Source organism: Archocentrus centrarchus, chromosome 11 (assembly GCF_007364275.1).
Source record: "Archocentrus centrarchus isolate MPI-CPG fArcCen1 chromosome 11, fArcCen1, whole genome shotgun sequence".
NCBI classification, from domain to species: Eukaryota; Metazoa; Chordata; class Actinopteri; order Cichliformes; family Cichlidae; genus Archocentrus; species Archocentrus centrarchus.
In genome coordinates this window covers 33,321,925-33,339,103 of record NC_044356.1, presented here as the reverse complement: position 1 = coordinate 33,339,103, position 17,179 = coordinate 33,321,925, and the positions used below count along the sequence as shown (strand labels likewise).

The 17,179-nt window shown below is 40.5% G+C and overlaps 5 gene segments (V, D, J or C); 2 read left to right on the top strand and 3 right to left on the bottom strand.

Moving 5' to 3' along the window:
- Positions 1 to 2,578: 2,578 nt before the first annotated feature.
- On the bottom strand, positions 2,579 to 3,334 carry LOC115788806 (Ig kappa chain V region 3381-like). The segment is given in 2 exon segments: positions 2,579 to 3,172; positions 3,280 to 3,334. Coding segments are annotated over 2 exon segments (375 nt in total).
- A 2,179-nt stretch (positions 3,335 to 5,513) lies between these two features.
- LOC115788814 (Ig kappa-b4 chain C region-like) lies at positions 5,514 to 7,209 on the top strand. The segment is given in 2 exon segments: positions 5,514 to 5,625; positions 6,675 to 7,209. A coding segment is annotated over 1 exon segment (258 nt).
- A 2,823-nt stretch (positions 7,210 to 10,032) lies between these two features.
- LOC115788800 (Ig kappa chain V region 3381-like) lies at positions 10,033 to 10,527 on the bottom strand. The segment is given in 2 exon segments: positions 10,033 to 10,364; positions 10,472 to 10,527. Coding segments are annotated over 2 exon segments (384 nt in total).
- Positions 10,528 to 12,265: 1,738 nt separating this feature from the next.
- On the top strand, positions 12,266 to 13,484 carry LOC115788823 (Ig kappa-b4 chain C region-like; the record flags this gene model as incomplete). The annotated part of the segment is given in 2 exon segments: positions 12,266 to 12,296; positions 13,027 to 13,484. Coding segments are annotated over 2 exon segments (363 nt in total), but the record flags the coding sequence as incomplete, so codon positions are not given.
- A 2,063-nt stretch (positions 13,485 to 15,547) lies between these two features.
- On the bottom strand, positions 15,548 to 16,064 carry LOC115788799 (Ig kappa chain V region 3547-like). The segment is given in 2 exon segments: positions 15,548 to 15,905; positions 16,013 to 16,064. Coding segments are annotated over 2 exon segments (396 nt in total).
- Positions 16,065 to 17,179: the final 1,115 nt, after the last annotated feature.

Here is a 17,179-nt window from a genome sequence, read left to right as displayed (position 1 = left end):
ATTTGGTTCATAAATATTAGTAATGTATAAAGTCGTGTTTTGAACAGATAAATTAAATATTATAAATCAGTGTTCTAAATGTGAATGTTCATCTTTCTGTCAATCAATTTGACTACGTCTCTGCTTGGATTTGTTGCAGGCTGAGTACATGTGGAGGAACTGTGGAGAGGTGAGTGTGTGTGCAGATGTTTTGGACACATGTGTCTCCTGTAGAAAGAAAATGTCTGTCTGTAAGTCATTTTAATGAGATCGTTAATGTGTGTGTGTGTGTGTGTGTGTGTGTGTGTGTGTGTGTGTGTGTGTGTGTGTGTGTGTGTGTGTGTGTGTGTGTGTGTGTGTGTGTGTGTCCTCAGTGAACTGTATCAGTCTCTGCAGTAGCTTCCAGCTGCAGCAGTCAGTTCACTTTCTGTTCAGTCTGACTGAGGGAGGTTTTTGTACGACTGTTTTTCACTGTGTGAACACATTCTGACTGTTAGGATAGTGCACACTCTGACAGTAATAAACTGCTGCATCTTCAGCCTGGACTCCACTGGATGTAATTTCATTCAAAATAAATAGAATTTAAAAAACAAAATTCTCCTTATCCATCTTTTATGCAGGAGGACAGCAGTAATGACACCACCCAGTGCATCCTGGTCGTCCACGGTGCTGATAGCTCTGATTTATGCTCTCAGGCTTGCATACACCCCCAACACTGCACTACACTTCTGAGGAGTTTCAGAAATGCTTTCTAGAACTGGATGGGCTTAAGTTGTCCCCAAAATGCAAGCTTTAAAGTTGAAGTTACTGTCTTAAAGGATATTGGCATTTCTTTACAAATCCACCAACTCAGTTCTCCATCTTGCAAATGACTAATCACTTCCAGAGAGACTGTTGACTTGACTGGACCCTCCTCTCTGAGTGTATTCCTGTCTTCCTTATGTTTCTGTGTCTGGCCTGGTCCTCATCTCTGTGTTTGGTGTTCATATTCTCTGCCCCTCTGTTCTTGGTTATTAGGGACCGAGCACAACCTGTGCAAAAGCCCTATTGCTTTGGACATTCAGTCAAATGAATTGCTTTTTTGAGGGCCTAAACATGCTCAAAAACTCATGAAATTTTGCACACATGTCAGGTCTGGTGAAATTTCAAGTATTTTAATGATTTCAGGCATGTTAAGTTGTTGTCGTGGCTGTGTCTCATTCCTGTGTTCCTATAGTGTCCCCTGTCATAACGCTCAGTGAACGGATGGGACTCAAAATGCAGGATTCTGATGAAAAGTTCACAAGTTTATTGTCCAATACTGGTTTTGGGACTGAACGGGGAATCTCCAGATCCAGTGGGGGTTCTGGTTTCCAAGCAGGATTCTCCGAGGTCACTCCTCTCACTCTCACCTCGCTCAGGGGAAAACACACAATCCGGTAGGCAGTTGAATATCTGCAGACAGAAGAAGCAGGTGAGTGATACAGCTATTGCGTTCAACCATGCAGGCAGTAATACAAGTAATACAATTTACTAATGTGACTCGACTGACAATCCAGCGCTGTCTGAATGACCCGCTTCTCCTTAAGAAGCTACAGTCCAATGAGATAATGAGCCACGGGTGCGATCTTCCTCTCCAGGTGTGCAATCAGCTCCAGTGTATCAAGGCAGGACACCAACTTCACACACACACCACTGCGGAGCGGGACAGTGTGAAAAAAGAACAGGGCACCAATCCAAACAGAACAGGCAGGCCCTTACAGTTCCTATCTTCCTTCCCCAGTTTAGGTCTTTCTGAGTTTCATGATTTGTTTATTTATGTTACCAGCCAGAATAAAGGTTCAGGTTGTCTACCATTCATACACATTCTTACTCCAACGCTTGTGTCTGAGAGCAACTTGGGGTTCAGTATCTTGACCAAGGATACCTTAGCATGCAGCCCGGAGCAGCCAGGAATTGAACTGCCAACCATTGGTAGGTGACCAGCTCTACCTCCTGAGCTACAGTAAAGCCACCCCCAAGATGTAACTGATAAATCTGTAGAGAAATTATTGCATGTATCACAGCAAGAAGGTCCTGGGTTTGAATCCACCTTGGCCTGGTCTTTCAGTGTGGAGTTTGTTCTCCATCATAGCACAGGACAACGCAACACCAACAAGAACAAAGACTAGAGCACACATGCAGATCCACAATAAGGCTAACATAATGCACAGAGTTAACCACCTGCACACAATCCAGAATTAAGCGTTCTCTCACTGTCTGTGCCATAAAGTCAGCTTTGCTTCTTTGTCCTGTTAGATTCAGTTCAGCTGTGCTCCCTGGTGTGTCCGGTCTCCCTGATTTCCTCATGTGCATATATTGCTTGTGTTTTTCTTCAGTTCTGTTGTGTCATCATGTTTAGCTTCTCTCGTGTGTTGTCCTGTTTTTGTGTGGTTCTGATTAAGTGACATTCCTAGTCTGTTGTGTTGGTTATCTATAAGTGCTGTGTTTCCAGCAATAAAGCTGAAGTTCAACTTGAATCCCTTTCTTGAGTCTGGTTTGGGGTCCAAGACCTGCCTGCCACAGCAATACATGACAGTCTATGTGGTTGTGTGACTTAGCAGATGAAGACAGACGTTAATGTCTTTTTGTTATTTTGTTTTTATTAAAAATGTTATACAAACCTCTATTTATGAGATACAACTTGGTACTTGACAAGATGAAAAGAGTTAATTGAAAAATGAAACAACCACTGTGTGTGTGTGTGTGAGTGTGTGTGTGTGTGTGTGTGTGTGATTGTGTGTGTGTGTGTCCTCAGTGAACTGTATCAGTCTCTGCAGTATCTTCCAGCTGCAGCAGTCAGTTCACTTTCTGTTCAGTCTGACTGAGGGAGGTTTTTGTACGACTGTTTTTCACTGTGTGAACACAGCTTGACTGTTGATTTCTTGATCACTCAGACAGTAATAAACTGCTGCATCTTCAGCCTGGACTCCACTGATGGTCAGAGTGAAGTCAGACTTTGATCCACTGCCTGTAAAACGATCTGGAATCCCTGAATATTGGTTGCTAGCAAGGTAAATGAGAAGCTTGGGGATGCCTCCATCTTTCTGTTGGTACCAGGCTAAAAAGTTGGAGTTAAAAACATTCTGACTGGTCCTACAGTTGATGGTCACAGATCCTCCCACAGCAGAGATCACTGCTCCAGGCTGAGTCACTGTGATCTGTCCTCTGGACTCTGAGGATACAGAGACACAAACATAAAGCAGCTTGATGGTTTTGTCAGCTTCATTTCAGAGGGACAGATGTTGATAGAGGAGAGGAGTTTGATTCTCTGGACTTTACCTGTGAAGCAGCAGCAGAGGAGAGTCCAGATGAGGACGCAGATCAAAGTCATGTTTTTGATGAGGACGATTTCTGTGGCTTCTGTTGTGATGAAGGACAGCTGTCAGTCATCCAGTGTTCAACTGTCAGGACTATAAAGTCTCCCAGAGCACTGGAGCATGGTGCTGCTGATGCAAAGTGGCTCTCTATGGAAATGCTCTCACTGACTCACACAGGGATCAATATGATGATGCTGTTTATGGATCAATGACTTCATCACAATAATGACATTTTTTTTTCAATTTCATTTTAGTTTGTATGTAACTTGAATGGAAAGCTTTCCTCTCCAAATGCCCTCTATTATTTAAATGCTATTAATTTGCTTTCAAAGGAATCAACACTGTGAGATTGTTTTGGTTTTCTATGGAAATGTTCTGTTTGTCATTCTTTTCTTTTTTCTGTTTAAAGAAAAGAATGAAAAAGGTCAAAATGCCAAAATCAAGAAATTAGAGTTAAAGTTACATTTTTATTTGTTTGGGTGGACTTGACAGGGTTTTTTTTTTAAATACAATATTAAAGTATTTAAAGGCTGAGAAGTGATATCACTGAAATAAAATAGTTCACTGTTAATGTTTTAAGTTTAAATGTGCTGTTAGTCTGCAGTGGACATTTGCTCTCTGACTGTTTCTGACTTTGTTGTTTTGTTTTTTACTCTTTAAACAGGTTCATAGAAACATTGATGTTAAACTATAATTGCTGAAGAAAAGTGAAGAATTCATGTAACTGGAAATAGTGTGAATACTACAGACGAGAGATTTTCTCAACAAGATTTTTTCATCTGTTTCTCATTGTGAAATCATTTTAAATAAATAGATGAAATACATTTGAGTACTAGATGACAAAAATGTAATAATGCGATAAGATGAACTGTTACTGAAAAATAAAGATTTAAGTGTTTTACTAAATGCATTTCATTTATATATATATTTCTGTTCCAGTTCATTTATACAGCACCGGTTAATGACAACAGTCTTCTCAAGATGCTTTGAGTGATCTGATGATCTCCTGTGAGCAAGACTTTGGTCACTGTGGGAGGAAGAAGTCCCTTTAAAAAAAGAAAAGAAAAACAGAGCCCTCCAACAGATCCAGGCTCAGGGAGGCAAAAGAGGAAAAAGAGGAAACATGCTGTAAAACCATAGAAGGAAAACATGGAAAGATCTGTGTGTCATGGTATTTAAGTGTTTAAGTGTCGGATTTTTAGTGAATGCATTTCAGTTTGAGTTCTTGTGATATTTCTGAGTCTTTGAGAAGAGCATCATTTCTTTAACATGGAGAACAGATGGAAGAAGGTCAATGCTGCTGTCTCAGTGTTTGTCCATCAGAGCAGAACATCATTGTGGTGAATGTGTTCAAAAAGTTTAATGTAGAGCCCAACGTGTTTTTCTTTTGTATGATCCTTTTATTGGATTTTCTTCAGATTACTCTGGTCAACAAAGATTTTGCTACTTAGAGAAAAATACCTGATATAAGGCATTTCAGGTATGCTGGTTCCAAATCTATAATCAGAATTTCTTTAGCACGTCAGGTTCTTGAGTTATGCTCATGTCAGTATATTTAGCTAATGTGTTGCTGTACTGTACACAAATGTAGAGTGAGCTACAATTTTGAAACTGAACAGATTTTAGCAATAATTTGGGTGATTTTGTGGTGCTGAATCCAAATATGGTCATTAAAATTCAATGTGTTGGACAGAGCTCTCCATCTGCATGTTTTGGGAGGATGGCCTTCATCCCTCCAGCAGAGTTCAGAGTCTTGGAGTCTCAGTGGCGGCTCAGCACCGAAGTATTTACATGTTTTTGTGTCTTTTGTCAATACATATGCATCTTTCTATGGAGGGGATCAGCCAGTTTATCAGAGGATCAAATGGAAACGTCTCATTTGTAAATATTTACAGATATATTACAATTAACCTGTGGTCTCTGACAATAAAAATGTAGATATTTTATTATTATTAAAAATGATTTGAATCAAGCAGGTCTTAATTTACATGGATACCTTTTAAATCCAGTGAACATTCTATGAATTGGTGCCACTGTGTTATTGTGAGTGTTTGATATCAGAAGAAAGCCCCAAAACAACAAAAGTCCAAAGTCACACATTCCAAATCTATATATTCTTCACTGAAATATTTTCAGTTTTCACATCAGCTGACAAAACTGTACAAACAGTGAATGATTTTGTTGAGTTTGTTTGTCTCAGAGTCAGAGAGCCGTGTCTCTGTGCAGTCAGAGGTTTTTGTACGGCGGCTCAGTGAGTTTGTATCACTGTGGTGGACGTTTGGTGGAGGAACCAGACTGGATGTTGGAAGTAAGTCAGTCTTAGAACTCTTTGATTTCTTTTTCTTTTCATTCCTTTCGTTTCCTTTAATATTCAGCATGTAGGAAACTTTTCGTGTTCATGATTCATTATTTTAGAAACATTTTTGCTCTGAGAAACTAAGTCAGCTTTGGAAATGTAGATTCAAAACTTTCTTTCTTTCTTTCTTTCTTTCTTCTTTCTTTCTTTCTTTCTTTCTTTCTTTCTTTCTTTCTTTCTTTCTTTCTTTCTTTCTTTCTTTCTTTCTTTCTTTCTTTCTATAATAATCATTTGTTGTCAGACTCGTCATGTTTGCTTTGTTTCACTGAAACTGTGAAGTTTCAAGTTTAAACTCTGATGTTTTTATCGTGTCAGATGTTTCAAAGTTAGTTTGGAATTATGTGAACTGTTCAGTAACATTTGAAACCTCTATGAAGAACATTTGATGCTGATGAGTAGTTGTTCTTGTTTCCACTCATTCCTTCAGTCAGTGAGCATATTACTCCAGTTTTAGCTTCTCTTCACTGGCTTGCTGTCAATATTAGGATTCATTTGAAGATTTTATTGATGGTTTTTAAGCTCTGAAATGTGCTGGCACCTTTTTCATGTTCTCACTCCTGTCAGAGCACTGAGGTCTGCTAATCAGATCATCCTCAATATTCCAAGATTTAGACTTAAACATAGAGCTGACCGAGCTTTTCCAGTCGCTGCCCCGAGTCTCTGGAATGCCTTACCATTTCATATTAGAGCTGCCCGAACAGTTTCTACCTTTAAGTCTTTGCTCAAGACTCATTTCTACTCTCAGGCCTTTAATTGCAGATACAAGTGTTTTGTTTTTTAATGTGTGTTATTTTTGCTGCCTGTGAAGCTCTCTGGTTGTTTAAATATTGGTCAAACTGTGATGATTCTCTCTGTGCTGATGTGCATGAGAGCTTTCTTAAAGGAAGTGAAACAATGTGTGAGTGAGTGAGTGATGGAGCAGAAAAACATCTGGCAGAAACTTCTTCAAGGAGAACATCAAGTTGTGGTTCCTGTGCTCTAAGCTGATTGGTGTCTCCTAGGTGATGTGCTCCCTGCCCTGAAGGTGCTGGGTCCCTCCAGTGAGGAGCTGCAGCAGGGGAAGGCCACGCTCATGTGTCTGGCCAACAAGGGCTTCCCCTCAGACTGGAGGCTGTCCTGGAAGATGGACGGCAGCAGTGGCAGCATCAGAGGGGAGGAGAGCAGGACTCCCGCAGTGCTGCACAATGACGGCCGCTACAGCTGGAGCAGCACCCTGACACTCACTGCAGACCAGTGGGGGAAGGTGGGCTCTGTGACCTGTGGGGCCACCCAGGGCTCCCAGGCTCTGGTCTCAGAGACACTGAGGAGAGACCAGTGTTCCCAGTCCTGATGTGACTCACTGGGACTCTGATCCTGCTTTTCTTCAGCTACTGCTCTCTGTGTGCTCCAACTCTCTCTGTCTCTTTCTTCCTTTTTCTTCTCACATTAAAAGAAAAAAATCAAATCATAATATTTTCTATCTCATAAGGATAAAAAAATGCTAAAAACAATCTCCTCTAGTTTGATCCTTTTGTGATTGTCTGCTGTAAAACTGATATTTGAACTTTTCAAAAGAATAAAAATGTACTGAGTAAACATGTTCTTTGACTCCCTGAGTTTTACAAATATCAAACATTTTGTAAGATTTATTAAGCCGACCAAAAGAAAAATGGCAACAGAACACATTGAATGTAATGTTGTGTAAAATGGTTGAATTCATTCTTATATCCACATTTAATATATTTGATAGATGCTGAGGCCATGTCAGTGGAAGATTAACTATAATCTCTTCATAATTTCTAGTCTTGAAGCAGTTCTTTGACCTGCATTTTATTCTGACCATGTGAAACAATCTATAATAAAGATTAAAGAGCAGAGAGTCATCCCTATCTTTAAGGAGAGATCATTTAAAACAATTTAAGATGATTGATCAAAGTCTGATCAATAAATTATTGGGCAATAAATGATTAAACTCTGATGGAGCCTCACAGCAGGCTGGAGTTTAGACACTGGTGTTGGCAGAGATGAAGCAGGTGGAGACTTGAATGAGGATCTCTGATTGTCCAGGATGAGGTGGAGATGGGGAGGAGGCGGGTCGCACCAATGAGAGTTTGAAAGGCAGAATGAAAGAAGAGCGCTGAGATTTAAAGCACACAGAACAGAAGCTGATTGGCTCTCAGAAGGAGGGCAAGAAGATGATTGGACTCAAGTAATGATGACAGAATTGATCCTGACAGTGGAAGTGATGGTTTCAGAGATTTATCAATGCTGACGTGTAATGTTGCAAAGATGGACTGAAATGTTAAATATACAGAGTATAAAGAGTTTAACAATAACTGAGGAACATTGTTTGGTTCTGGCTTTTTTTTATGATCATGCTTAAACGCACAGATGAAAATAAAAATATTTAAAATCTGATACATGAAAATGTTGTAAATAAAGACATCACAATATTTCTCAGTCACTAAAACACTGAACCACATTCCTTAAATCAGATCCACAGAGGCCTTAACACATTTCTCTAATCACACTCTCTTCTTGCCAAACCGTGAACACAGTTCAGGCACTTCGACACATCCGGTGCAGCTCAATCGCTCTCTTTTCTGTAACAGCAAACACAGTCTCAGTCACTAAACACACTTCACACGTGTGTTGCTAAACCTTAAGCACTGGCAGCACAATGCAAACACAACTCCAACACTGCTGTCAGCTGTTACACTCAGCATGTCACAACTGAGGACACATTTGTCAAATGATGTGAGCAGACCAACTGTGCAGGACAAGTCAGTTTAGTGTGCAGGTGGCACATGTGCATCTACAATGGACCGACACATACAGAGAAGAAAAGGAGGAAGAGTGCATGTGAGAGGTGGCAGACGAGGAGGAAGAGGACGAGGACCACTGAGCAAACAAACCATGTCCTCATACCCGGGATGACAATGAGGGAAGCGGGACAAAGAGTCCAACCCAAACTGAGCAGATTCTCTGTGGCAGCATCATCAGGACATTCACTGCTCCATGCTGTACAACCTTTGACACACAGTATGCCACACTGCAGGTACTGTGACGTTCATTACAGTGTAATGTCTGAGTGTACTCCAACTTTCCCAGAATTGAACAATGACCACATGCGGGTGGCAGGAGCGCCCTTTTCACGCCTCATGTGGGTGTCCCTGGCCAGCGGGGTGGCAATGTCACCCTCTGTGCAGCCATTGGTAGCTAGGGGGGGGGGGGGTCCTCCACCATCATGCTAACCTGGAGCCATACAACACCAGACATCTCCTCACATTCCTGGGTGGTCTACAGGATGACATGGCTGCACATGAACAGCTGGATCAGCAAGCAGTGCCTCCTGTATACGTCATAGTTTGGGACACTGTGAACTTTCACCGTGCTGAGGGGTTCACAAACAACCAGCACTACATGAACATGTTCCATCCACCTTACAGCCCCTTCCTCAGTCCAATAGAGGAGTTTTCTCTGCGTGGAGGGGGAAGGTGTTTGACCGACAGCCCTACACCAGGGAGAATATACTGGAGGCAATGGAACATGCATGTGATGATGTTACTGTGGAGTCCTGTAAAGGCTGGATTCAGCACATATTATTTTATTTATTTATTTATTATTTACGTATTGTTTGTTTATCTACATTCAGCACTGTCATGTCACTCTGACTATGGCACTGTTTCACTGTACACACTTGAAATAAACATTTTCTGCTGACTACATGTCCTGGATGCTGCGTGTTAAATTATTTGATGTAGTGTGTAACAGATGGTCTTTGTGAATATATTTTTTTACTTGCTGTGTGTTTGATCTCCCCACAGTGTTTGGTTTTGCGCACAGATCTCTGCTTTATTAGCTTTGAGTCTTTGGATTCGTGTCAGGAAATGTGAGTCAGCAGTTCAGAAATACTGTAATACAATGTAAATCGAGCAGCTCAGAAACACAGATTGTTCCGTTACCTTCAAGTGTTTCATTTACCTTTGAGCAAAATGTGTTACAGCATTTTGCTCGAACTCATGGATGAATGTCTTTGCTCTTCACCTGAGTCTTCAAATATATAAGATTATCCAGTGAACCTCAGGTCAAAGGTCATGACTAAGCATTTTCTCATACAATGTCATGTTGCTCATCTTAATTTTTTGGCAAATCAATAAAAAGCAAAAAATTAAGAGGATCATGATCTCTGACAGTCAGTATTTTTTAAAGTAATGAACGTGTCTTGATACAAGTTCATTCGTGTGTGTGTGTGTGTGTGTGTGTGTGTGTGTGTGTGTACTCAGTGAACTGTATCAGTCTCTGCAGTAGCTTCCAGCTGCAGCAGTCAGTTCACTTTCTGTTCAGTCTGACTGAGGGAGGTTTTTGTACAACTGTTTTTCACTGTGTGAACACAGCTTGACTGTTGATATAGTGATAACTCTGACAGTAATAAACTGCTGCATCTTCAGCCTGGACTCCACTGATGGTCAGAGTGAAGTCAGAGTTTGATCCACTGCCTGTAAAACGAGCTGGAATCCCTGATGCTCGAGTGCTAGCACGGTAAATGAGAAGTTTAGGAACTCCTCCATCTTTCTGTTGGTACCAGGCTAAATAGTGGTTGTTGCTGTAAACATGAACATTCTGACTGGTCCTACACTTGATGGTCACAGATCCTCCCACAGCAGAGCTCACTGCTCCAGGCTGAGTCACTGTGATCTGTCCTCTGGACTCTGAGGACACAGAGACACAAACATAAAGCAGCTTGATGGTTTTGTCAGCTTCATTTCAGAGGGACAGATGTTGATAGAGGAGAGGAGTTTGATTCTCTGGACTTTACCTGTGAAGCAGCAGCAGAGGAGAGTCCAGATGAGGACGCAGATCAAAGTCATGTTTTTGATGAGGACGATTTCTGTGGCTTCTGTTGTGATGAAGGACAGCTGTCAGTCATCCAGTGTTCAACTGTCAGGACTATAAAGTCTCCCAGAGCACTGGAGCATGGTGCTGCTGATGCAAAGTGGCTCTCTATGGAAATGCTCTCACTGACTCACACAGGGATCAATATGATGATGCTGTTCATTATAATGAAGGGAGGAGATCCCTGCAGTCTGGCAGGAGCAGAGAGAAATCCTAAATCTGGTTGAGGAAATGAATTAAACTGTCAAACAAAAAAAAATCAATGTGCTGGAAAGCAGAGTGTCAGACCTTAACAATACACTAGAATGAATGATGTGATTGTTGCTGGACTAACAGTCAACCACTCGTCATAGCTTGGGTGGTGCCTGCTGATAACAAAGGGGGGGCCTGGTGAGTTGCTCCACTGAGCAACAGGAAGCTGCCTTCCTGCTTTCCAAAGGCACTCAGCTGGACTGTAACACCATCAAGGCTTGCCACATTTTCCCAAAATCAGCTGTCACAATAAACATAATAAACAATAATAAACAATCACTTGGTGACAGTGGGAAGGAAAAACTCCCTTTTAACAGGAAGTACCAGGCTCAGGGAGGGGTAGCTGTGACCAGCTGGGGGTGAGGGGAGGGAGGCAGGAAAACAGATAAGCTGTGGAAAACAGTCAGAGATTAATAATGACTAATGATTAAATGTGGAGTGGTGTATAAACAGAGTGAAAAGAGGTGAATGAAAAGAAACACTCAGTGCATCATAGGAACCCCCAGCAGCCCAGGCCTACTGCAGTGTAACTGCAGAATTCAGGATCACCTGATCCAGCCCAAACTATGAGCTTGATCATAAATGAAAGTTTGAAGCCTAATCTTAAAAATAGAGAGGGTGTCTGTCTGAATCCAAGCTGGGAGCTGGTTCCACAGAAGAGGGGCCTGAAAGCTGAAGGCTCTGCTATAGCTGCAGCATTTTGCTACTATAGCTGAAGGCTTTTCAGGGAGCTTTCAGGACACCCTCATAATAATGAATTACAATAGTCCAGCCTAGAAGTAATAAATGCATGAATTAGCTTTTCAGCATCAGTCTGAGAAAAGATGTTTCTAATTTTAGAAATATCTGGGAGTTTTTTTCTCCAGGTGCAAAATAAAACTGAAGTAAGCAAACAGCTTTACTAACAGTTACAAAGTGTCTCTCTATGGAAATGCTCTGACTGATTCACACAGGGACTTACATCAATTACTGTTTATCAGTGGATCAATCAGTGGATCAATCAGTGTATTTGATTGTTGATAAACTGGATTATTTTCAGCGCTCTGTCTGAAAGGGCTTATTCTCACTTCAGTGTCCATTTACTCTTCTTCACTCTGAGAAATTTGCTTTTCAATATTTTAGCGGTTTTATAAATTACTCTATTTCAAATATAGATGAATCATTGTTACTGTTGCAATGACATCTTAAAGTATTTTGTAAATTACTTTTGTTACTATAGTATCATTTCTGAAATAGAGAAAGAAAAAAGTTATTTTCTTCATTTTGTCTGTATTTTAAATGATTTTGACACATTTCATAATTAAGAGTGAAACACTTATTTGTGAACTTTGTGATCAGTTCAGTCACATTTGTTCAGTTTGACATTTTGAGCAGTTTGTTTGTCTCAGAGTCAGAGAGCCGTGTCTCTGTGCAGTCAGAGGTTTTTGTACGGCGGCTCAATGAGTTTGTATCACTGTGGTGGACGTTTGGTGGAGGAACCAGACTGGATGTTAACTGTAAGTACATTTGACTCATTTAGATGTCCAAATTCTCTTTTTATTTTCTAATATTGTTTAACATTAGACATTATATTTTTATGTGAAATTCCTTATTTAATATAGTTGCAGTGATTCCTCAGTAGGTTATGTTGTGTGTCAGAGAGACTGAAGTCTTTGGCAGCATTTCGTCTCTGAAAAACAAACTTTAACTTTTCTGAGTCTCAAATTTCATTTAAATTAAAGTTTTTGTGTCTGAAAATATTTTTATCTTCTGTTCAAATTAATTTTCATTTAGATTTTGTGTTTCAAACATGAATGTCTGAATATGTAACTGAGTCATTAATGTTTACTTTGATCAAACATGAATCATTCCTGTTGAACTGACTGAAAACTGACATGAATCTACAATTTTCATCATTTTTAATGTTTCCAGATTTAAAATTAAGAATGAATGAAACAAACAGACGCGTCAGAAAGACGACCTGATAAACAGAAAAAGTTTCATCACTAAAAACATGTTTTTCTCTCTTAAACTAAGAATCAGTCGTTTGCAGATTAAATGAATGCATGAAAAGAACAAAATGTCTCTTTAACATTTTTATCTTTAGTCCTGAAACTCGTCTGTTGCTGCGGTTGAGCAGTGATGCCTGTCTGTTGTCATGGTTACAGAGCTCAGAGAGGGAAGTGAAACATCTGGAGAGCAGATTCATTCAAACTCCCAGTTTCTCTAAATTCTTTCTCTCTGCAGTGGGTCGAGTCCCCCCCACCCTGATGGTGCTGGCCACCTCCAGTGAGGAGGAGCTGCAGCAGGGGAAGGCTACGGTCATGTGTCTGGCCAACAAGGGCTACCCCTCAGGCTGGAGTCTGTCCTGGAAGGTGGATGGAAGCAGCAGCATCAGCTGGGAGGAGAGCAGGAGCCCCGGGGTGCTGCAGAATGATGGCCACTACAGCTGGAGCAGCACCCTGAGGCTCCCTGCAGAGCAGTGGGAGAAGGTGGGCTCTGTGACCTGTGAGGCCACCCAGGGCTCCCAGACTCCAGTCTCAGCATCACTGAGGAGAGACCAGTGTTCCCAGTCCTGACCTGACCCACTGGGCCTCTGATCCTGGTTTACTCTGTACTCTGTGTTTCTCTGTCTCATTATTCAGCTCCACTGTTGCTGATATTGTTCATGCTTTAAGACAATAAAAGTTTCTTTTTCAAATCAAGCACTTTGACCTGTTTACAGCATTTCTCAATCACTAAAACACTAAACCACATTCCCTAAATCAAATCAAAGAGGCCTGAACAAATTTCTCGAGTGACACACTCTTCCAGTCAAACCGTGAACACAGTTCAGGCACTTCGACACATTCGGTGCAGCTCAATCGCTCTCTTTTGTGAAACAGCAAACACAGTCTCAGTCACTAAACACACTTCACACGTGTGTTGCTAAACCTTAAACACTGGCAGCAGAATGCAAACACAACGCCAACACTACTGTCATCTGTTACACTCAGCAACTTACAAATGAACACACATGCGTCCAATGATGTGAGCAGAACAACTGTGCAGGATAAAAGTCAGTTTAGTGTGCAGGTGGCACATGTGCATCTACAATGGACGACACATACAGAGAGGAAAAGGAGGAAGAGTGCATGTGAGAGGTGGCAGACGAGGAGGAAGAGGACGAGGACCACTGAGCAAACAAACCATGTCCTCGTCCACGGTATGACAATGAGGGACGCAGGACAAAGGTGGCAGCATCAGAGGGGAGGAGAGCAGGACTCCCGCAGTGCTGCACAATGACGGCTGCTACAGCTGGAGCAGCACCCTGACACTCACTGCAGACCAGTGGGGGAAGGTGGGCTCTGTGACCTGTGAGGCCACCCAGGGCTCCCAGGCTCTGGTCTCAGAGACACTGAGGAGAGACCAGTGTTCCCAGTCCTGATGTGACTCACTGAGCCTCTGATCCTGCTTTTCTTCAGCTGCTGCTCTCTGTGTGCTCCAACTCTCTCTGTCTCTTTCTTTCTTTTTCTTCTCACATTAAAAGAAAAAAATCAAATCATAATATTTTCCATCTCATAAGGATAAAAAAATGCTAAAAACAATCTCCTCTAGTTTGATCCTTTTGTGATTGTCTGTTGTAAAACTGATATTTGAACTTTTCAAAAGAATAAAAATGTACTGAGTAAACATGTTCTTTGACTCCCTGAGTTTAACAAATATCAAACATTTTGTAAGATTTATTAAGCCGACCAAAAGAAAAATGGCAGCAGAACACATTGAGTGTAATGTTGTGTAAAATGGTTGAATTCATTCTTATATCCACATTTAATATATTTGATAGATGCTGAGGCCATGTCAGTGGCAGATTAACTCTAATCTCTTCATAATTTCTAGTCTTGAAGCAGTTCTTTGACCTGCATTTTATTCTGACCATGTGAAACAATCTATAATAAAGATTAAAGAGCAGAGAGTCATCCCTATCTTTAAGGAGAGATCATTTAAAACAATTTAAGATGATTGATCAAAGTCTGATTAAGGCGGGTCGCACCAATGAGAGTTTGAAAGGCAGAATGAAAGAAGAGCTCTGAGATTTAAAGCACACAGAACAGAAGCTGATTGGCTCTCAGAAGGAGGGCAAGAAGATGATTGGACTCAAGTAATGATGACAGAATTGATCCTGACAGTGGAAGTGATGGTTTCAGAGATTTATCAATGCTGACGTGTAATGTTGCAAAGATGGACTGAAATGTTAAATATACAGAGTATAAAGAGTTTAACAATAATTGAGGAACATTGTTTGGTTCTGGCTTTATTTATGAGCATGATTAAACACACAAATGAAAATAAAAATATTTAAAATGTGAAACATGAAAATGTTTTAATTAAGATATTAATAAATGATGAAAGGGTTTCTGTTTGTGAGCAGCTCAGAAACAAAGATTGTTCCATTACCTTCAAGTGTTTCATTTACCTTTGAGCAAAATGTGTTACTTACAGCATTTTACTCAAACTCATGAAAGAATGTCTTTGCTCTTCACCTGAGTCTTCAGATTTATATTATCCACTGTGAACCTGACTAAGCATTTTTTTTTTCATACACTGTCATGAAACTTGTTTTATTGTGTGTGTGTGTGTGTGTGTGTGTGTGTGTGTGTGTGTGTGTGTGTGTGTGTGTGTGTGTGTGTGTGTGTGTGTGTCCTCAGTGAACTGTATCAGTCTCTGCAGTAGCTTCCAGCTGCAGCAGTCAGTTCACTTTCTGTTCAGTCTGACTGAGGGAGGTTTTTGTACGACTGTTTTTCACTGTGTGAACACAAGCTGACTGTTGATATAGTGATAACTCTGACAGTAATAAACTGCTGCATCTTCAGTCTGGACTCCACTGATGGTCAGAGTGAAGTCAGAGTTTGATCCACTGCCTGTAAAACGAGCTGGAATCCCTGATTCTCTGCTGCTAGCAGTGTAAATTAGGCGTTTGGGAGGTTTTCCATCTTTCTGTTGGTACCAGGCTAAAAAGTGGAAGCTGGTGAAAACCCCAGTCTTAACATAAACATCCTCACTGGTCCTACAGTTGATGTTCACAGATCCTCCCACAGCAGAGCTCACTGCTCCAGGCTGAGTCACTGTGATCTGTCCTCTGGACTCTGAGGATACAGAGACACAAACATAAAGCAGCTTGATGGTTTTGTCAGCTTCATTTCAGAGGGACAGATGTTGATAGAGGAGAGGAGTTTGATTCTCTGGACTTTACCTGTGAAGCAGCAGCAGAGGAGAGTCCAGATGAGGACGCAGATCAAAGTCATGTTTTTGATGAGGACGATTTCTGTGGCTTCTGTTGTGATGAAGGACAGCTGTCAGTCATCCAGTGTTCAACTGTCAGGACTATAAAGTCTCCCAGAGCACTGGAGCATGGTGCTGCTGATGCAAAGTGGCTCTCTATGGAAATGCTCTGACTCTAATAGTGTCCTGCGTCAAACAGTTGATGATATTTATCAATGAATCAGTTTCTCAGAATGTTTAGTCCAAAATATTTCAAAATGCATTTTCTAATATTAATTTTTCTCTTGACAGGATATCTCTCCATTCTTCAATAAATATTGATCTTTGATTAGCCAATTAATTAATTTATCAGATCATTGGTTGGAAAAGTGTATATATTTTTCTTTCTTAGATCTTAGGTTACAACCACACATATATGGGTATTTTTTAAACTGAGAATTTTGTGCTTTTATTTTGAAAAACATCTCTGTCTACAGGAAAACACAAGACATTAAGTAGCGAGCACAGCCATGCAATATATGGCAATATGACCAAAACAAGAAATGTTGGCCAATTAGAAACCTACAAACAATTTAACAGCACACAGTCTAATAACCTAAAAAGATAAAGTTGCACAAATGTTGCTTCCTTTAGTAAATCTGGCCCTAAACATTCTCATTCACTATAACACACTTTGCAGTGATTGCAGTGACTCCAACTCAGCATTAATTTGCTAAAATCAATCATTTCTTTTTTAAATTATTTTAAAAGTAGTTTTAGGATAACAGGACAACCACATGAGGCTGGAAAGACTCGAGTTGTCCTGATCTTTGTGTTTTCTGTGTTGTGATGTAGTGTGTAATAACTGCTCAGCATTGTTATCATTTTGACTTTTTCTGTGCACGATCTGAAAACACTGAGCGGTTTTGAGCACACAGAAATGTTTTGATGCATTTGTGAAGTTTGAGCAGTTTTGTGAATGTCGGCTGAACATTAAGTTCATTGTTTAAAGTTTTGAGAAGTGCAGAAACTTTAAAGATATGTATCTTATCTGTGGTGGAAACACTGTCAAATGTACATAATAATAATGTTGGACTGTGTTTCATTAGTTTTTATTTTAAAATTACACTCTTATTATATTATTAAATGATACAAACAA